The 20,774-nt window shown below is 52.7% G+C and overlaps 1 protein-coding gene across 1 annotated transcript; it reads left to right on the top strand.

Moving 5' to 3' along the window:
* The first annotated feature begins 1,978 nt into the window (after positions 1-1,978).
* TBC1D22B (TBC1 domain family member 22B) lies at positions 1,979-20,156 on the top strand. The gene is made up of 13 exons (XM_058855751.1): positions 1,979-2,223; positions 6,069-6,125; positions 7,031-7,347; positions 8,178-8,357; positions 8,847-8,917; positions 9,277-9,405; positions 9,810-9,875; positions 10,747-10,861; positions 17,400-17,506; positions 17,847-17,922; positions 18,180-18,307; positions 18,540-18,635; positions 19,113-20,156. The coding sequence occupies exons 1-13, from the start codon at positions 2,168-2,170 to the stop codon at positions 19,239-19,241; spliced, it is 1,527 nt and encodes a 508-aa protein (XP_058711734.1). The 5' UTR covers positions 1,979-2,167; the 3' UTR covers positions 19,242-20,156.
* Positions 20,157-20,774: the final 618 nt, after the last annotated feature.

Below are 20,774 nucleotides of genomic sequence, written 5' to 3'. Positions count from 1 at the left end.
TGGGCCTCCTGTGTCTAGATACTTTGAGTCCATGTTGTATCCACTCCAGGACCCCCTCTGCGGCCTGTGTCCGGAGAGGCGCGGGGCTCTCACCACGGGGGGTGGGACAGAGGGGTCCCCCCTAGAGAGGATTGCAACACCCAATGGCCTCAGGTTGGGAGAAATCCTCGGATGTTTGAAGGTTTAGGAGGTGGAATCTCACTGTCAGGCAAAGGCACCTGTGAAGAGTGGTTCTTCTTCTCAGGAAGGAAAACCCAGCACCTCAGAGTTTGAGGAGCAGCAGAGGGGCCACCATGGAAAGGCTTGGGCCATCCACACCCAGAAGCGCCAGCAGCTTCTGGCTGGGAGCAGCTTTAGGACAAATGTTGGTTTCCAACGCTGAAAATTTTAGAATGAATGTTGGTTTTCCACTCCTAAAATTGCCAAAGGCTAAGGATTGGTCCCAGAAAAAAGCTGCTGGGAACAACGGCTCTGGTTGGATTTGGTCCTGCAGGGGTCATCCCACAGCTTCTCCTGAGACACCAGGGACAGCTCTTTTCTTCCCATGGAAAACAACTGTCTGTAAACCCAAATCTAAACCTAACACTAATGACTAAATCTAAAGCTAAATCAAACCCTCTTTCCCCTGATCCCAACCATAAACTCCAACACTAACACCGATACCTAACTTTAATCCCCTTACCCTAAACTTAACCACACATCCTAACCCTCACCATTAACCATAAACCTACCCCTAACACTAAAATCTAAACCAAACCATAAACCTGAGTCTAAACCCTAAATCCTAACCTGTAACCATTAAAGCCAACCCTAACCTTAACCCTAATACCAATCCTAACTCTAAGGGTAACCCTAACAAGTTAGGTTAGAAAGATAAATATCAAGGTGAGTAGAAAGTAGATACTTGAAAGATCAATAGCAAGGTGAATTGAAAGATACTAAAAAGTATCATAAAATGTACATACCAGAAACATGAATAAAAGGAAGAACAGGAAGTGGGTACCAGAAACATGAATAACAAACTGAATAGAAAGTAGACAAAAAAAAAAAACCAAAACAAAAAAACCCCAAACAGATATGAAAACTATAAATAGAGGAATAGAAAGTAGATATTAGCAAGATTGATAGATATATGGATACTCAGACCATAGGTACTTAAAATGTGGAAAGAGCCAGTTCCAGGCTGGGATTCTTTGTTTCTGATGGTCCTGGAGCAGTTGCCAGCTTTTTAATTTTTTGTAATGTGGTTTGGGTTTTTTTCTTTTTATGCTGTTCTATTTTGTACATGTGTGGGGTTTTTTTTTTGTGTTTTTTTTTTTTTTTTTTCATTTATTTTTGCCTTTTTTGCAGTTCTTTGTGCTGCAGGTGTTTGGTATTGGTTATGGGGTGGCAGTGGGAAAAAATTTGTCCCCTAATTTGCATATACAATAGAATATTTGCATAATTTGTCATTAGTATAATTATTCTTCAGTGCTCCATATGGGAGTAAGTGGGGTGGAGAATAATAGTAATACTATGAGAGGTGTTACTCCAATCTGGAGCACTGTTTATGGGCTTTATGCACTATAAATAAAAAGAAGACAAATAATACCGTCTGGTGCAGAAAATGCGACGCTGCCTAGAGGCAATTTTTAATTTATTTAATATTTTTAATTCTAAAAGTCTGGACAGAAAGAGCTCCTGTGTCAGACCGAAGCAGGCACTTCACCGGACCTAAAACGCCACAAGACAGGCGAGAGGGATCCAGGGCGGGGAATGAAACCGCGCCGCGAATTCCCTGGAAAAGCAGAAATCCCAAAACCCCAGGGAATGTCACCGCGCCGCCCCGGCAGGAGCCGGGTGGTGCCGTCCGCGCCCCCCCCCCCGCGCCCACCCCGTGGTCTCTCCCGCCCCTCCGGCCCAGCGGGCCCCGCCCCCCGCGCGTCACGGCCGTGCCCGCCCGCGATTGGTGGATCCGCGACCCCTCGCGTGCAGCGACCAATGGCGGTGCTGTGTCCCCCCCGAGCCAAGATGGCGGCGGCGCGGGCTGCGGGCGGGCGGCCCTGAGGCGGCTGCGGGGGCCGCGCCTTGCTCCGCGCCCCGCGCCGCGCCGGGGGCCGGCCGGCCGCGGGTTCCCGCTCCCCGCTCGCGGGCTGGCCGGCCCGCCGGGCCCGCCCCGCCCTCCGCCATGGCGGCCGAGAGCGGCAGGCAGTTCTGGAAGCGGAGCGCCAAGCTGCCGGGCAGGTGAGCCCCGGGGAAGTGGTGCGAGGGCCGCGCTCCCCGCGCTCCGGCTGCGGGCTGGAGCCGGCGCTCAGCCTGGGGAGGGGGCTGTCACCCAGGCTGGTTCTGGGGCTGAGGGCACCCCTGTAAGGCTCGGGGGATATCAGGAGGGTTTGTCTCGGCTGCGGGGCTGAGGAACTGGTTGGGGGCCCCGGTGTTCCTCACCGAAATAGGGGGAATGCCAGGGCCACCGCAGTCTATGGGACGGGAATTTTGATGGTGGAAGGCTTAATGTATAGGGGACAAGGGTAGGTCAGAGCTTCTTCCTCATCTGGAGGACAAGGCAGGCTTGTGGGGGCTGCGTGGGGCCCCTGTGCGCCCCCCATGGGAAGCAGGGTGGAGGGATCAGGGGGCCTTGAAGGCCTCTTTGGGGTATTCCCAGAGCCAGGTACCCAGTGTGCCATCTTCCTTTCCACAGATACTGAAGAAGACTCATCCTTGCCAAAGTCCTTAGAGGTGTCGCCTTGGGTGGCAGTAGCTCTGTCCCCAAGGGGTGACCCTGATAATGCACGGAACCCCCCATTACCCTCAGCTGTCTGGGTTGTCGCTCCTGGTCCCCCTCTGCTCCAGAGGAAGGACTGTGAGGGCTCTGTTTGTACCTTCCCTGCCTCAGTTCCTCTGGCTGTGATGTCCTGGTTCCTCTCAGGGCATCTTTACTCACTCAGGGATGGGAGAAACAAGTGAAATGTGTGACTGACATGGTATTTAGGAAGAAGAGGCTAGTGTTGAAGGAGAGGCTCCCTGCAACGCCTTGGGAGCAAGGCTGATGTGGAAAGAGGGCATCAACGTCTCTGTGGAGGCTCTCTCAAGTGCTTTTCCTTCCTGGTGCTCCTCACTTTTGCTCTCATTTGCCTTATCTGAACCCTGCCCTTTGCCTCCTGGGGTATGGGTGCAGTCTGAAATGCTTAGTTGGCTTTAAATCTTGCTGGGCCAGTTAAATATCTCTTTCTAATGTGCTTTCACTCATCTGCTTGTCACTGTGCAACTCCTTTAGTTGGCTGGACAGTCCATGTCTGTGGTGAGCAAAGGGAGTGCAAGGACCTCTCTATTCCTCCTCTGCTGCTCCTGTGGGAGGAAAATCCTGTGCTTTCCCTGGGTTATTTCCTAACTGCTCCTGTCTCTTACCTGAAGGTCTCAGCCATGCTCTCAGCTGGTGGTCTTGGACACCATCTCTCTTCTGCATGGGCTTCTGAGCTTTGCCTTGGAAAGCTCAAACCAGGTGAACCGGTCTGGCAGGCAGCCGGTCCTGCCTGTGACACTCTGCATCGGGAAGTTTTTGGCAGTGTTCTCTCCTTCTCCTAACTGCCTCCTTGGCAGATATCCTGGAACCAGGAGCCTTGTTACCTCTTGTGTGCTGTTTGTTTCCAGGGACAGCCACCAACAGGTCTTCAGCAACCTGACTCGGAGGGTGGAGGTGGGATGTGCTGCATCCATGGTCACTAGACATGAACCATGCTTTCTTCTTTTTTGTCCAAGCTTTGGGAGACCCTCCTGTACAGATTCTTGGCTGTCTCCTTTCTTTCCCCTGACAATCTGGCAGAGGGAGGCATTGTAGGAACTTGGATACTGTGTTAGCTTCCTTTTCCATGACACTTTGTGTGTTTGGTCACTTAGTTATATCAGCTTTTATTTGCTAATAAAGTTTATTAGCTTGTGGTCCCTGTAGATTTAGGGTGGATTTTAGATGTAGCTTTAGAATTGGTAAATGCTGTTTTGTTTTTCCAGTGCTATCTTGTGGTTTTTGCACTGGCTATTCTCTGCCTGGTAATTTTCTAGGGATGTGTTGGCTGAGTACTGTGGTGTGTTGTCCTCTGTCATGGGTTGTTTATTCCCTGCTCTTTAGACAGCCAGGGTCTGCTGGGGTTATTTAAATGCTGTTTTAAAAGGGGAGAAACGGCCTGCTGGAAGTAAATGTGTTGTGTGTCCAGAAGGGCAGTGGCATTTCATGGCTATGCTCTGCTGCAGTGTCAATAACCCACACCCTGGGATGATCCTGTGAGATGTCACACAGGGAGCACAGCCATTGTTACTCACACCATTGGTCACCCCTTGTACCCTGCACTGAACACCCAGGCAGCAGGAAATGCCTGCCCCAAGGAGTTTAAGCTGGGACAGAGCAGGGGACCCCTCCAGTCAGGCTGGGAGCACAGCTTAGATCAGCTTGAGATTCTTTGGGAGTGTCTGGGTTGTAAGAGTTTAAAAAGAGCTGTGTGCAGGTGGGACCCTCTGCCATCGTATCAAACATTGATTCAGAACCCCAGGAAAGGGTTTCCTCCCCCAGCACTGGCTGCCACACCCCCTCCTCTCTCTAACACACATCCTTCATTGGTCTTGTGAAGTCCGGGCCTTCACAGGTGAATCAAAGCAGTTCCCCCCTGGCAGCCTGTGGGTCCCTGACAGGGAGCAGGAACCTTGTGCTGGATATCCTGAGACAGTGTGACTTTGGCACTGGGCATGGGAGAGGCTCTGCTGGCTCCTGTCCTGCAGGGAGCTGCCACAAGTCACTGGGAAGCAATGCTGATCCGGAAGGCTTCTTCTTCTTTCTCCTCATCATCACTTCGCTATGTCCACCCATGGAAGTGCCTCTGCTTAATTGCTGTCCTGACTTCCAGATGCTCATTAGTCATCACACTCTGTCCTAGGCTTAATCCTCGATAATAAAGCCAGTGAGGACTTCCAGCCACGAGGGACAGCCACTGCAGGGGTGATTCCACCCCTAGCTCAGCTGCTCCACCAGGATCTCTCTGTGCTGTGGTTGTTTCCAGCCTCTGCCCTGGCTCTCTGCATCTCTTCCCTGCCAGCTGGACCTGTTGCTTCTGCATCCTCAGCTTGTTCCCAGCTGCACCAGGCTGCCATCCCTCTCCTCCATGGCTGGTCTCTGCTGGTTTTACTGCCGGGCACCATCTGCAGCTTCTAGAAACCAGGCCAGCTCTATTGACCCAAGAGAAGCTTGTTCCTTGTGTGCCAGCTCTGAAAGGGCCTTTGTCTCTGCCATGGCATTGCAGGACTTGTTTTCCAGAGGTTGTTTTCCAGGGTGGGGTGACTGTGAATAGCTCGTCCAATGCAGGTGATAACTCAGGATCCCCGTCTCACCTCCAGAGCCTGTAAAAACAGTGATGAGCATGTTTTCAGTAGTTGCTCTCTGAGGTGATGCTCCCCATGTAGGGCCTGGAGCCCTCAAGCTCCTTGTCCCACGATTCCCAAGGAAACAGGGACTGAGAGGTGGAGACTCACTTCAGGCCACATAGGAAGTAGTTGATTAAACTGGGATTTGGACCCAAGTCAAACCATGTACTGTACCAGGCATTCCTTTTCTGTGGCATTGGCTGTGATCCTGAGAAACAGCATGGGCTTCAAACCCTGAACTACATTTTTGGAGGAGCCCAGTGTTGGTGCATGGAGTCCTTCCCTGTCCCACAGGGCCTGGGAGGGTGACTTCCCCAAACTGGAGGTTCCCTTGTTGGAAAAGAGAACGAACCTCAGTGTATGCAGCAGGTAGACTGAGACACGTGGTCAAATGGAGTGAGCTGGTGGTGCAAAAAAGAGCAGATCTCAAATCCCAGCTCAGGCTGGACCAGGCCTAAGAAGTTAAACAATGCTTCTCTTTGCTGCTGCAAAGAACAAATCTTCGTCTGCACGTAGCATTTTGGATTTCAGGCTTGTAAATTAGAAGGTTTTTGCAGCTGCTTTTGTTCTTCCATTCAGCTCCCAAAAGCAGGCAAGAAGCGTGACCCCAGTTTAGGCTGAGATTATTTGTAGGACCTCTTTTTACAGCATCTTGGGTTTTTTTTCTTTTCTCCTTCCTGCAGCATTCAGCCTGTCTATGGAGCACAGCATCCTCCACTGGATTCCCGGCTCACCAAAAAGTAAGTGTTTGTCTCCTGGAGATGCAGGCCACAAGGCCTGGCAGGTTTGGGGCTCAGTTCTGCAGTAGGTGGAAGTCTCCAGCATCCCTGGCACTATGATACTGCAGCAGAGAAGGACAGCAGTGGGGTGTGGTGCTGCCTTGAGCTCTATGAAAGCTTGCAGGGAGAGCTTATCTGCTGGTGCCCTTTATGGCCAGGAAATCCATGCAGTAACATCAAAGGAAACAGACTTTTTTTTATTTTTTTTTAAAACAGTGTCTGATCCTTCTGCTCCTCTTTGGAGCTGGAGAAATTAAGGGAAAGGGAGGTAAAGCTGTCCAGCAGCTACAAGGCTGGAGAACTGCAGCAGCCTTTCCAGCAGGAAAAGGCAAAATTCTTGGTTTGAATTGCCTCCTTGACCCTGTCCTGTGCTGCGTCAGGTGGTGGACTTTGTAAGTTTCTGTAGCTTAAGGGTAAATTCCTTCTGTGTCTGAGGAAAGACCCAGGCTGGTCTGGCTGCTGAGAACAATTGCAGCTGTTTTGGGAGTGTCCATGGAAGGAGACCTGCTCTAACTGCCCTCTGACATGCCTCTCCCCAGGTTGCAAGACCTTTTTTTGGGTGTTAATCTACTTGTTTTGTGTAGGGTGGGGGAAGGCAGAGCTGGAGGAATTGTACCTGTCTACCTTTTGCCCTTCCTAGCCAGGAAGGCTGGCACTCCAGCTGTGTGCTGCCACTGTGACCTCTGAGACTGCTGTCACAGCAGCCTGTCACAGCCACTCCTGACGGTGGGCAGCGCAGAGAGACTTAATGTATTCCTTAGATCTGAGAGGGGAAACTGGAGAAAGGGATTGGCTGATTGGAGTGAGGGCATGGGGAAAGAAAATGAACTCATCCATGGCTCTGATCCTATTCCTGTGGCTCACAGCTTCATCAAGGACCGCTCCAAGGCCAGTGGGCTGCCCATGAAAAGCAAGAAAGCCTCCAGCTTCCACGAGTTTGCCCGCAGTACCAGCGATGCCTGGGACATTGGGGATGACGAAGACGAGGACTTCTCCTCCTCCTCCTCGTCCTCTTTGCAAACTCTGAACTCTAAAGTGGCCAAGGCCACGGCAGCACAGGTTCTGGAGAACCACAGCAAGCTGCGGGTGAAGCCCGAGCGCTGCCAGCCTGCCCTCAGTGACCTGCCCACCAACTGCAAGGTCATAAAGTCCAGCAGCGAGGCCCAGCTCTCCAGGACCTCTGGTAAGAGCCATCTTCAGGAGCAGCCTCGTGCTCCAGTGCTCTCTTACTTGGCCACTGAACTCAGCTGCTTGTTGCTTGCAGTATGGGCAAGAGGCTGTGACACAGCCCATGAGCACAACGGAGGCTTTTTCTTCCTTTTAGTATCCTGTACTCCAAGGAGCCATTTTCAGAGGCCTGGCTTTAAGGCTTGTGTCCTCAGCTGCTCAATATCCTGCATACATGTCTGTCCCAGAGTATTCCATGTTCTGGGTGCTAAGTCAGTTTTGAGGTCTGTTAAGTTCTTGCTGGGACTTGCTCACTGTCTGCTTCCACAGTGGTTTGGTGTGCTGCTCTTAGCACAGGTCTGGCTGAGGTTGTGTTGACACAGCTTGGGCAGGGAATTGGGCAGCAGCAGCCCCTACTCACTCTGCCTTGTCTGCCTGTGCAGTGAGATTACCTCAGGAGATGGCACTCGCAGCCCATCAGCTCCTCTGTCTGCACTAGCAATTAGCTTGATTGGTGTTTGGATTGGGAGAGCAGAGCAGATCTGGACATCAGTTCTGCCGTGTCTCCTCTGTCCTACCCACATGTGGAGGGAAGTCTGATCCACTTGCAGCCAGGTGTCTGGATGCAGGAGGAAGAGAAGGAGGGAGAAATGGGGGAAAGTTGTGGAAGAGCCACAACAGATGCCTGTGAACGGACCCCTTGGAGTGGGCCGGCGATGCTGTTCTGTGGTGCTGAGGAACAGAAGGGTGAAATCTGCAGTGTCTGACAGTGGCTGGGGGAGCGAGGTGGAGTTGGAGAGGTGGAACCTCCTTCCCCAGCTCAGTGCAGCATCTGGTTCTTGCTAGAGGAGGCCTGTGTGCGGAGCCCCCTGCAGAAGCAGCAATCCCTCCCCCTTCGACCTGTCATTCCCCTTGTGGCCCGAATCTCTGACCAAAATGCCTCCGGGGCTCCCCCCATGACCGTGCGGGAGAAAACGCGCCTGGAGAAGTTCCGGCAGCTCCTTTCCAGCCACAACACTGACCTGGGTGAGTGGGGCAGAATGAGGGTGCCTCTGGGTGAGCAGGGGAGGGCACAGGGGGCCTGCTGCCTGCATCAGGTCTGCTTTGGGGTGGAAAAAATCACTGTCTGCAGTTGTACCAGATGGGTGTTTGCAGGAATTGCTCTGTTGGCAGATGGTGATGTCCTCCAACCCCTTCCTGTCTGTCCCTAATGGTTCTCCATCTTGCACATGATGGTTGGGATCACTGGGGGCTGTTGGGCTCTGCATGAGAACTGAGGTCCTGGCACACTGGTGACTGTGCAGCTCCCAGTTCTGTGCCTGAGCTGGGCTGAAATCATCTCTGCTCTCCTTGCAGCAGACCCACATCCCCAGTCATTGCTAGTGTGGGAGCCTTCCTGGAGGCTCATTGTCTCCAGAGCCTGCAGGAGCAGACTGGGCTTTCCTCTCCTTCTAGGTGTAGTGGTGCCTGGACGTGCCTAGGATCTAATCCATTGCCACCACTGTCCGTTTGCAGATGAGCTGAGAAAATGCAGCTGGCCTGGTGTGCCCAGAGAGGTCCGGCCTGTGACTTGGAGACTGCTGTCAGTAAGTACTGGGAGCTGTGCCTCCGGAGTCTGGGAGGACTGGGCCACCTCAGGGACACATACTCTACACCTCCCTGTGTCCCATAGCTTGTGTGTTCCCAGTGCCCAGCTTCCAAGTGAGCTGTAGGGATTTTTGATCAGGGAGTGCCATTGCTGCATCCTCTCTGAGCTCAAAGCCCAGAGTGGCTTGGGGGACTGGGTGGTTCACTCTCTTTTGGGGGCTGGGAAGGCCAAATTCCATGAATCCTATTTCCTGAGCTCCAGAGTTGTGTGCCTGATGTCTGTGGGTGCACAGCTGGCAGGATTACAAGGGCTGGTGAGGAAAGAGGGTCTCCCCTGAGCTGAGTTTTCCCAACACAGGGCTATCTCCCTGCCAACTCGGAGCGCCGGAAGCTGACCCTGCAGCGGAAAAGGGAGGAGTACTTTGGCTTCATCCAGCAGTACTACGACTCCCGGAATGAGGAGCACCACCAGGACACCTACAGACAAGTAGGAACCCTCCTCCTGCCTTTCTGCTTTGGGAATAGCCCTCTCCTCTTCTCTTGTTGCTGCTTGTCCCCATGGGTGTGGTCATGCCAAGACTTGCTCTAGCTGTAGCTAGGAGGAGTCTCCTCTTTGGGGAAAAGGCACCATGGTTCTGTCCTTGTTAAAGCTTTTCCTAAATTGGTCTAATAGTAAATTTCAGCTCTGAACTACCTGCCTGCACATGAGCAGAGCAGACGGCAGATAACTGTAGATGATTTTCTCAGTACAGCTGTCATCTGTAGTCCATTGTGTAGCTCACTGTGCTTGTCAGCTCTTGCCTGATGGAAGATTCCCCTCTGTTAGCCTGTGACAAATTATGGTGCCCCTGGAAAGCACAGCTGGTGTGTGTAACCCACCTTCTTTTCCAGATCCACATTGACATTCCAAGGACCAACCCACTCATTCCCCTCTTCCAGCAGCCTCTTGTTCAGGAGGTAAGGGGGGGGTGAGGCTCCTGCCCTGCATTTGCCATGGGATGTGTGTATGGAGTGACTGCTCCTAGGGAATTAACTTTGTTGGGAAGCTTCCCTGCCTGACAGCTCCTGATGCAAATACCTCCTGGAACTGTCTGGTCTTGTCCCATGTTTCTGAAAGACATCAAACTTGGAGCTTTGGGGTTATGAGATGATCTCTTCTTTGGCAAGATGTAGCCAAGAGCTACATCTTGCCAAAGAAGAAAAAACTTGAAGCTTTTGTTTCGAGACAAATTGAAGGTGTTTGAACCAGAACACAGGAATAGTTCTGTTTTGCTTCAAAACCTCTTTTATGGGAGCAACCTGGGCAGGGATCGGTTTGATAGGTAGTCAGGAGGTGTGGGTACCTGTCCTCTCTGGAGACAAGCTCAGTGTGTGTCAGAGCATGGTGTCTAGGGACTTGGGGCAGTCTGGGAATGTTGGTTGTTGTGAGGGAGGCTACCCTGTTGGGAAGTGTCCTGATCTGTGGTGTTTTTCTGGAAGTGCTGTGCTGATACCTCATCTTCCCAACTGATGTTCTGCCAAGAGGCAGCCCTGTCCTGTGGATATTAAACTGTCTGGGATTTGAAAAGTTGGGTCTGCATTTCTTCAGGCAGAGGTTTTGATGAAGAGCTTGGACTATCTTGTCTGAAGAGTGAGCTGGCCTGTGTGTGGGATTTGTGGATGACACAGGAGTCTCTCCTAGGACTTTTATGCTTCTAACATTACCTTACTGCTACAGAAAAGCCTGTCAGTGCATGGTCTGCACTCCCTGAGCTTGGCAGTTACACTTTTCTGCCTTCTCTTTGTGCATGGCTAATGCAGGTACCTGCTTTCCCTGGTTCTTCCCTAGATTTTTGAGAGAATCCTGTTTATCTGGGCCATTCGCCACCCAGCCAGCGGCTATGTGCAGGGCATCAATGACCTGGTCACCCCATTCTTTGTTGTGTTCCTCTCTGAGCATGTTGGTAAGTGACACTTGCTGCTGTAAGCACTCCTGACCGTGGGGTTTGAAGTGGTGTGAAATGCTGACAGGAGGAAAACTTTCTCTGCTGGAGAAGGGGATGATGTTCTTTTCCTTCAGAGCGCCTGAGCCAGGCTGGAGTTGTACCTCTGTATCTCTGCTCTCTGGTTGAATTGACTTCAGTTTCATAATCTTGCTGAGCCCCACAGAAGGTGAAATACTAAGGGTGGGTTTGCATTTCTATGCACTTAACAACCTCACAGCTTGGAGGGGAATGGGATCTTCTAGGCACTGAGGGAGCTCAGGCAAAGCCCTGATCTATAGAATTGGAGGAGAGTCTTGCTCTCAAAGCTGGGACTTGGCAGACAGTGCCTGCTCTAGAAGGAATGTGTGAAGTTTAGAGACCCTGCTGAGAATGTAAAAGAAACTTTAAATACAGATTCCCTCCTTTGGTGCTAGTACAGGTGTGTGCCTCAAACTGATAGTTTCAGAAAGCAAACTGACTTCTCCCTGCTGCTTCTGGATTTCTTGTCAGCCACTGGCTTTTAGCTGGAGATCAAGTCCTTTCCACCCATGGTATTTTCATTCCTTCTCTGGCTCTAGCTGTGTTTTGGAGTTGACATTAATGCTGGGATGTCATAATCCCTATGTTTAAAGGCTCTTAGCATCCACTGTAAAGAGAAGGGAAAAGGAATTCATAAGGCTGTATTAGTGTCAGAAATCCTGTTGAATAAATATTTTTAAGATCTGATCCAAAAGTTGAAGTGAGTGAAAGCCTTGCACTATCAAGCTAAGGCTTTGTAAAGTGGTAGTAATCTGCCTCTGCTGAGGGCCTTGTGAAGGGCTGAGCCGCCTTGCTTGCCACTGAGAGAGCCAGTGTGGTCAGGGTTGGTCTCTGGGAAGTGCTGTTGCTCCTCACAGCCTGAAGGAGAGAAGGCACCAAGTGTGTCTCTGATGGCAGCTGGAGTGAATTCCCTTCTGTGGGAAGAACAGATCAGATCTGAGCAGGTTCCCTTTGAGGGACTTCTCCTATGGCCTGAGCAGCATCCATGGCATTCATGTGCTGGCAGAGGCCACTTGCTCAGAATTGATTTATTGGGTTAGGAGCAGAGCTGTGCACAGTGAGTGACCTAGGCAAGAAGGGAGCTGGTGTGAATCATCAGAGCTGCCTGTATTACCTGGTGTGACTTCCTGCAGTCTTGTACCCTGTTGGGTGTCAGGGATTAGCTCTCCCTGCATGTGGCAGCTGATGTTGGCCCTATTAGGCTCTGTGCTGGGTTTGTGCTTCTCACCATCTACCAGGGCTGTTTTCATCCCCAGCTGAAGCTTCTCCCCATCTTTACAGGGCTGTTTTCACCCCTACTGAAGCTTCCTCTCTGGATGTGGCCTTCCTGTTTCCAACTCTCTCTGAAACTTGGGTTGCAGGGAAAAATTCCTCTTCGGGAGAGCAGCTGTACTGAATTTGGCCAAGCAACAACAACCCTTCTGTCTCCAGAGCCTGTGATTCAAAGCCAGCCATTGGGTCATGAGCTGTCATGGTGGCTACCTGCTCCCTGGTCTGTGTAGCAGTTAAAAGACAAATCAAAAATTGCCTCTAATTTCCATGGGGAAGAGCTGGCAGTGGTCAGTCCCTTATAACCCCTCTGCAACAGGATTTATGTCATTGATTTGGAGCCTCCTCTCTACAGCTGCCTTTGCAGACAGGCCCCTGAGGAGCTGGGCAGGCAGGGCTGAGGGCTCTCCATGCTGGATCACTGATTTTCAGGATCCTTGGAGCCTGGATCAGCTCAGTCTGTGCTGCACCCAAGTCCTTGCAGCAGGAGAGGCCTTGCACAGGTTGGTAATCCTTGTGCAGCACACCCCAAGGGACAGCTCACCTTTCTGTGGGAAGTATCTTCAAAGGAAATTCTCCCTGTATTTTTCAAGCTGCATCTTTCTTGGGAAAGGGAACAGCCTGTATGGCTCAGCGAGTCCCTCCCCACGGAGCCACTGAGGGCTCACACACCTGTGTGTCACCTGTGGGTATTCCCATGCTCACAGGGGAGTGTACAACTGGCCTGGAAAATTTTCCCTTACATTTTCTGGAAAGCTTCCTCTGGGAAGTTGACACCAGCACTGGCTCCATCCTCAAATCTCAGTTTTGCTGCCCCTTCTCTCCTTTCAGAGCACGTTTTCTGCTGACCACAAGATCCCTGAAGGAGCCCAGTGTGCTGCCAGCTGGCTCCTGTGCTTGGTTGCCCACCATTGTCCCCTGGGATGTTTGCATCAGAGCTGTTCATGTTGCTTAGCTGTGAAGCACAAGGCTGGGATAGCACCCTGGTCTTCTGCTGCTCAGTCCAGGGACTTCTCATGGAGCAGCCTCACAGGCTGGTCCCAGCTGCCAAGTCCATTGTAGACTTCTGATCCATCATCCATGCTTTGGGCAGGTATTGCATTTGCAGACAACAAACCATCTTTTCTACGGATGAGTTAAAATCTCTCTTTGGAGCTCACCAGCTGATTGATGTGTCTGGTTGTTAATATCTTCACTATTTTTGTTACCAGCCCAAGGCCTGAAACATCCTTCAGTGGGCTTGTCTGGCATCCCCTGCAAGGACTGGAAAAGGGGAAGACGGAACGGGAAAAGGAGGGTGCTCTGGGCAGGGAACGGTTTGTAGCTTAGCAGTCATTTCCATGGAACAGTTTGGCAGCTTCCTTTGTTTGAAGTTGACACAAACAATGAAACAGTCAGCAGTTACCCAACTCCAGGTCCTTGTGTGCAGTTAAACACAGCTGCCTCGGGGCAGGGTGAGAGCACCCACAATGCAGTGCCTCTGACTTGATTTCTTTCTATCATCACCATGGAAGGTGCAGGAAGGATGTGGGCCTCTCCAGGTCCTGAAGGAGGGGGCAACTGAAGGGCAATCATTCACAGGAAGCTGTTTCTCTCAGCTGCCCTGGGTGCTTTGGGGACTGGATGAGCCCATTATTAACTTGCATCTCCTGATGCATCCCACTGACATCCCTCCTGAAGGCATCCCACTGACACTGTTTGCCTCTTCTTTCTGAGCAATACCTTGAATCCAGTGTGTGTGTGCCCCTTTGACCAGCTTCAGAAAACACCAGCTAGGCTGAGGCAGGAAGAAGCTTATCCCCCGAGTTTTCCAGTCCTTGTCTGAACTCCCCAGACCCCTTCTGCCAGTTGGGACCAGTTGCTTTTCCCATCCAGTCTGGATCCAGACCTGCTGCTTCTTCCCAGTGCTGGGCAGACTGCAGACTGCATCCGTGGCAGGTGGGGTAGGCTTAGCTGTGGTGTTTTCTCCTTTGCCCTAACATGGCAAGCTGGCTCATCTGTGATGCTCTCCCTGCCTCCTGCATGGATACCACTGCCTCAGCTACTTGGCAACAAGCATGGAAGCTTTGGGCTCCTGCCACTGACAGATCTATAGCTGGAGTAATTCTTCCTCCTGATTGATGGCTTCTGCTGCAGGTGCTGCTGAGGAAGAGCTTGAGGGAGGTGTTGAGGCTGCAGGAGCAGCTGAGCTTGTTATTGGTGCCCTCTGGATGGGTACAGGCTCCCAGCACCTCTGGAGAGGATGGGGATGAAGGGAGATGGTCTGGCAGCTGAGGAATTGGGGCAGGAATGACAGCTCAGCACCTCCTGGAGAAACCATATCCCTGTTTTTCCAGGTCATCAGAGAGGGCATAACAAGCACAGGGATACTGAGCTTTCAGTCCCTCCCAGCTCAGGCCCTGCAAGCCCCTCTGCTGAGTCACTCCCAGCTCTCAGGGCTTGTCTGCATTTAGGATGGCAGTGACAGCTGAGGTGAGTTCAGCATCCCCAGGAGTGCCCTGCAGTCTCTCCCAGTACTCTCTGCCTGTGTGACACCACTTCCATCCCTGATTCCAGGCCTTGCCTAAGAGGTTGTCCTGGCTTTGGGACCTGTTTGGTGCCACAGCAGGGCTGTAGAGAGGAGCAGTGCCATGGGAAGTATTGAGTTTGTTTGCTTCTAGCTGGCTTTGTCGCTAAATCCTAATCACAGTGCAATGAAGACACTGTTTCCCTGCAAGCAGGAGCAGAAACTTGGGTGAAGGGAATGGGGACACTTGTGTCACCACTCATCCTGACCTCCATGGGCCTGGGGCTCACTGCAGGCACTGCAGATTTGCCCAGAGCTGTGGGAATTTGTGAGCTGAGACTGGGCTTAACTCTCCTTCAGCTGTCCAGTCTTGCCCTGAGCCCCCACTGCCAGAATATGGAGAGTCATTAAAGCCTCCCTATAGAAAGCAGAGATGGGGGTGCATGGAGCCCTGGCCTCTCTGGTCTTTCACTTCTCCTGTGCCCTCCTTGAGCTCTTTTGAAATGTCACTCACAGGAACTTTGCTTTTGTTGAGCCCTTGTTGCCCCTGGGCTCAGTGTGGTCATCACCAAGCCAGTGGTTTCCTTTCAGTCCCTCTCAGAGCCATATGTTGGGCATCTCCTTTTCATGAGGCCTCTTCCGTGCTGCTGCTAAGCAGATGTTTGTGCTGAGCCACATCCCAGGCACCTGGGGTTTGGTTCAAAGCCTCCTGCAATGTGTGGTGGCTCCTGCTGGGAATCTCCGGCCACTGTTTTGCTTTGACATGGGGGTGCTGGCAGAGCTGCTTCTCTCGTCCCCATGCTGGTGCAAGCAGCAGGCTGTTCCCTGCCAGGTAACCACAGTCCCTGGTCCATCATGATCCTCCATCCACAGGCAGATTTTTGCACAGGGCTCATGCCCTCAGGGCTGAGCCAGCCTTTGCCACCAGTCCTGGGTGTCCACATGTCCCTGTCCTGGTCCTTCCTGCCCATCCACCTTCCTCTCTGTGAGACATCAGGAAGGAGATGCACACTAAACAGATTTTACCTGCCTTTGTCCCTACCTGGACCATGTGAGAGTGGCTGTAGAAAAGCCAGCAGAAGAGTGATAGTTTTGCACGGCGATGATGAAGTGCAGCTAGAAAACAGCTTTGCTATTCTTTCTGCACTACAAGATTGTGAGATGAGTGGGTTAAGCTCTTGTTTGTCCCTAAAGCTCCTGGTGGCAGTTTGCTCTGGAGCTGAACTCTGCCCCAGAGGAGAAGCAGAGGTGGGAGCAGTGTTGGAGTCACTGGCTCTGTCCTGCCTTTCCTCCTTCAGGCAGGATCTGCTGGTGTTGGTTTTCCCAAGCCTGTGGCAGTGCCTGCAGTGTATCTGAGCCAAGAGGGTGGCCTGGCTCCAGCCCCAAGCCCCATCTTCTCCTTCTCTTGCTTTTTTCTGAGGAATATCAAAGATGCTTGCCAGGATTTCTGAGCCTCTGAAATGGGAAATGGGCCAGCTTAGCTCTGTTATTTGATCTGATTTAGTGGCATGACAGCAGCGTGGTGGGTGCTCTCTTCCCAAGGAGAAAAGGGAGGGAACTGCTGGGTCAGTCAAGCCAGGAGAGCTAGACCTGTGTCTCCTGTCTCCCCACCCCAGTCCCACTGCCTTCCTATGGCTGTTTCCCCCTCCAGCTGCCAGTTAAGGTGAGCTGGGCTTGGAGCAGGTGATTCTGCTCCAAGCTCAGCCAGGACCACTGTCATTTCATCCTCTTACACGCCCTGGGGAGTTCACAAGCCCATCTAAAAGCAAGGAGCCTTTTTTACTCTGTGACAGCCCTTTGGGGACAGAGCTGCCACTGATGCTTGTGCTGTCAAACTCCCACTGGGTTTGAAAAATAAACTTGCACAAATCTCTGCTTCCCCACACTGAGCCTCTTCTGTGCTTGCGGCAGCTTCTGTTTGCTGGAGCTCTCCTGCCAGCTGGGCTCCAGGAGAGGCAGAAACCCCATGAAGCTGAGCCCTGTCTGCCACATTGCCCAGCTGTCCCTGTGCTGGATTTAACTCAGTGTCTTTTTTGATGCCCAGGAAGATCTTTGCATGCTTTTGGGTCCTCACAGCTATGCCTGAGGGTCCTGCTCTCCTAGAAAGGTTCCTGAAGCTTTGGCAGTTCTTTCTCATGAGTCCTCAAAGCTGGCAGCCTCTGGGCTGGGTGCCTTTGTTGTGCTTTGGTCCTGGGGTGATACTGATGAATCCAGCTGGGAGCAGGAACTGGCAGCTCCCTCGTGCTGCCCCAAGCCACAGGCAGTGTTTCCTTCCCTGGGTTCTGGCTGTAGTGAAGCCAGAACCTCTCCTCTCCGAGTTCTCCCTGTGGTGCTCCCAGCTGGCAGAGACCTGCTGTCCCCCACGGCAGGCGTGCTCTGTGTAAACGGGTTCCAATGTGCCGGATCTTTGTCCCTGCAAAGCCCTTGTCCCAGAAGGATGACAGAAGTGCGGGGATCCCTCCCGTGCTTCCCTGAGGAGCTGGACTGGGTTCAGGGCATGATCAACAAGTCTTTTGGGGTTCTTCAGCTCAGCTGGAGAAATAGGTGAGTGCATGGGTGCTGTGACTGTGCCAGGCACATCCCTAACACAAAGGGACTGTTACAGTGCCTCCTGCAAAGCATTAGCCTGATAAAGTCCCTGGGATTGTCCCATGTCCCTGGTGTCCCCCATCTCCCTGATGCTCTTCCCACTCTGTTTTGCAGAGGAGGATGTGGAAAACTTTGATGTGACAAACCTGTCCCAGGATGTTTTACGGAGCATTGAAGCCGACAGCTTTTGGTGCATGAGCAAGCTGCTGGATGGGATACAGGTGAGCCCCTAGGGCCACGGGAATTCCTTTGCTCTCGCTGGGGTGGCAGTGTGCTTGTCTCCACTCCCTGATTAAGGGAGTATTCTGCATGCTCCAGCATTAGGGAGGTTTTGCTACTTCACTGAGCTAAATCTGTTAGTGAAATCCTGGGGAGGTGGGTGCTGTGGCTGCCCAGATGGCCCTGTCCTGACCAGGGAACTCACAGCAGGCAGGCAGTCCTGGTGCTCAAGAGCCCTGTCTCCTTGGCTCATGATAATCTCATCCCAATTGCTGATCTGGGTTTGATAATTTCTAGCTGCTATTAAAGCTGCTGCTTCTGACTCAAGGCCTCTCCCCACAGGACAATTACACCTTTGCACAGCCAGGGATCCAGAAGAAAGTGAAAGCCCTGGAGGAGCTAGTCAGCCGCATCGATGGTAGGTGACACGGGAGTCTGCTCAGGTTTGTCAGCAGAGGGAGGGAGGCCTCCTTTGGGACAACTCTCAGGGCAGGGTTAGAGATTTCTTACAACACCCACAGAACCAGAGCAGGGCAGGGTCAGCCAGAAACCTCCTGGTGACAGCACAGGGTGAGGAGAGGAGGAATTTAGGAGAAAAAGGTCTCAGCTGTGAGCAGCGTGCAGGAGCTGGGGCACTGTGAGCCCCAGGTGTGTAAGTGAAATGTGCTGTTTCAGAGCAGGTACATAATCACTTTAGGAAGTACGAGGTCGAGTACCTGCAGTTTGCCTTTCGCTGGATGAACAACCTGCTCATGAGGGAGCTGCCCCTTCGCTGCACCATCCGCCTCTGGGACACCTACCAGGTATGCAGGCTCCACTGCCCTCCCTGCCTGGCTTGTCACTGTCACTTGGGTCCCTGTCCCCATGAGGACAGAGGTCTCCTGGCACCAGCTGGGGTGCTGAGGGAAATGAAGCAGTGTGGCCCCAGGATGTTTACAGCCAGCTGGGTGATGGGTAGCCCAGTAGGACATCTGTGTCTGGGGGTCATTCTCCAGTTGAGCTGAAGGAATTCACCCAGAGTTTTGCTGTCCACAGTCAGAGCCAGAAGGATTCTCCCATTTCCACCTGTACGTCTGCGCTGCCTTCTTGATCAAGTGGCGGAAGGAGATCCTGGATGAAGAAGATTTCCAAGTACGACCCTGGGGTTGGGGGTGATTTCCTGGGGAAGGGAAGTAGAGGGGAGGGAGTTGCTCTGGTTGGGAGCCCAGTGTGGACATAGACAGATGTCAGAGCTGGCTCCAAGACCAGGTCTCAGGAGCTTTGCCTAGAAGTAACTTGAGCCTTGGTGATAAGGACAGAGAACTGAGCTGTTGGAGGGTTCAAACATCCCATTCCTGATCAGGATCTCAGCTCTGATCAGTGTTTGCCCTCCTGTGTCCAGCTGTAACCCTGTAACAGCACCCTTTATTCCAAGGGGCTTGGGGTGCTTTACTGGTTCAGATCTAGACCCAAGCACATCTTGATGTTGTCCCTGAGCCTTTCAGACTGCAAGTGTGGTGGGTAAAAGTTACTGAGCACTGCTGCCACTGCTCAGGCCGGCCCCCAGCCTGCACTGGATCTGTGCTCTGCCTTCAGCCTCTCCAAACTAAACACCTTCCCCTCTTCCAGGGCCTTTTGATGTTGCTACAAAACCTGCCCACGATACACTGGGGTAATGAAGAGATTGGGCTGCTGCTGGCTGAAGCTTACAGACTCAAGTACATGTTTGCAGATGCCCCAAACCACTACCGCAGATAGGTGCCCAGACTGGCTCCTCTCTCCCATGCCCGCCCCTCATCCTGGCCCAATCTGATCACTGTGGCATTTTTGTCATCCCAAGTGCTCGGACACTCCAGCCAGGAGCTGCTCCTTGCTGTACAAAGCTCACCTGAACTCTTGTCTTAACTCTGAACGTGTGCCTGTCTGCCACTCCATGCGCCTGGATGTGCCATTTTGACAACTCTCAGTATTTCATTCCATGCTGGTGGCTCACGCCAGGAACGGAGGCTTCAAGGGGCTGAGGGAGAACATGGGGGAAGATTTGCAGATAAACTGAGCCGGAGACGAAGCCCTCCTGTCCTCTCCACTCCCTGTCCTGGACTTGTCTGTCTGGGACCACTTTGGCTTTGCTGCCTCCCGTTGCCCTACACCACATGCGCTGCCCCATCTGCTCCCTCCTCTCTTCTGACACTGTTTGCGCCAACTCCCAGATGAAAATGCCTTATCAGAGACCTGCCTGGCCACAGAATCCTTCCCCACGAGGGTGGCAGGGCAAGAAGTTTCTCTCAGGGCCTACCTTTGCTCCAAGGGTCCAGAGACCCCCCAAGCACTTTGTGGGTTCACAAGAGAGTCCCTCGTGCCTGCCCTCCCTCCTTCTCTCCATCCTCTTCGCCTACCTCTCCCCCAGGGCAGCAGGGCAGGCACGATAGGGGCCACGACCACTCCATCCACACACACCTGGAATGACGTGTGCCAGCTTGGTGGAACTTTTGGTGACTGATGTTGAGTACAGCCCCATCCAGCGTGTGGGGAAGGCACAGAGGGGGTGCTGGTAGGGGAGCAACATCTCTCAAAAACCTCCTGACAACATCCCCACTCCTCCGAGGCGTTCTGTGTATATTGTGTTCTTGTGTATATGGGTCAAAGATGTACAATATATGTCTTCTCTTTGTAGCAGATTTTATATTTATAACATGCACCCCTTGTTCTCCCCATCCTCTCCCTGCCTGAGAGGGATGCCTGGCTGTGGTGTTGTAGGGTTTTGAACCCTTCTGGAGGAGGGGGGTGTTCCAGAGCTGCAGGTTTCTACCCCGACATGTTCTTGCAGTGCTAGCTCTGCCCGAGGTGTGACAGAAACCCATCTCAGGGTTTGGGCAGTGGAGGAGCTTGGAGCTCCCAGCAGAAGCGAAGGAGAGCCCGTTGGAGAGCCATGGGCTGCAGTGCTGGCAGTGCCTCCTGGGCCCTGCAGGGCAGGGCTGTGCTGGGGCTGCACTCCAGGGATAGGAGGAGGAACAATCCTGGCTGCAGGAGTGGCTGTCCCCAGCAGCAAGGGCAGCTCTCGGTGCTGTCCCCCACAACACCCTGCAGTGAGTGCTGTTAACTCCCCCAGCTGGGGATGTTTCTGTGGGCAGAACCTCTGTGCTGTGCCATGGGCTGGATTTGGGAGGGATTGAGGAGATGGAAACCCACCCTGGGTTTCTCCCAGTGCTCCTGCTGGGCCACCAGGGCTTTCCTGGCAGGGGTGGAGGCTCCCAGTACCTCCACATTCCCTTTCTGTTCCCAGTGGGGAGA

The sequence above is a fragment of the Poecile atricapillus genome, chromosome 23 (genome assembly GCF_030490865.1).
Source record: "Poecile atricapillus isolate bPoeAtr1 chromosome 23, bPoeAtr1.hap1, whole genome shotgun sequence".
NCBI lineage: Eukaryota > Metazoa > Chordata > Aves > Passeriformes > Paridae > Poecile > Poecile atricapillus.
This window is presented reverse-complemented; position numbering and strand designations above follow the sequence as displayed.

What these genes read in the sequence shown, in the direction of transcription:
- TBC1D22B (XM_058855751.1), top strand. Translation starts at nt 2,168, where the DNA reads ATGGCGGCCGAGAGCGGCAGGCAGTTCTGGAAGCGGAGCGCCAAGCTG. An exon ending in TGACTTGGAGACTGCTGTCA is followed by an intron (nt 8,918 to 9,276) that starts GTAAGTACTGGG and finishes TTCCCAACACAG; the next exon opens with GGCTATCTCCCTGCCAACTC. An exon ending in ACCAGGACACCTACAGACAA is followed by an intron (nt 9,406 to 9,809) that starts GTAGGAACCCTC and finishes CTTCTTTTCCAG; the next exon opens with ATCCACATTGACATTCCAAG.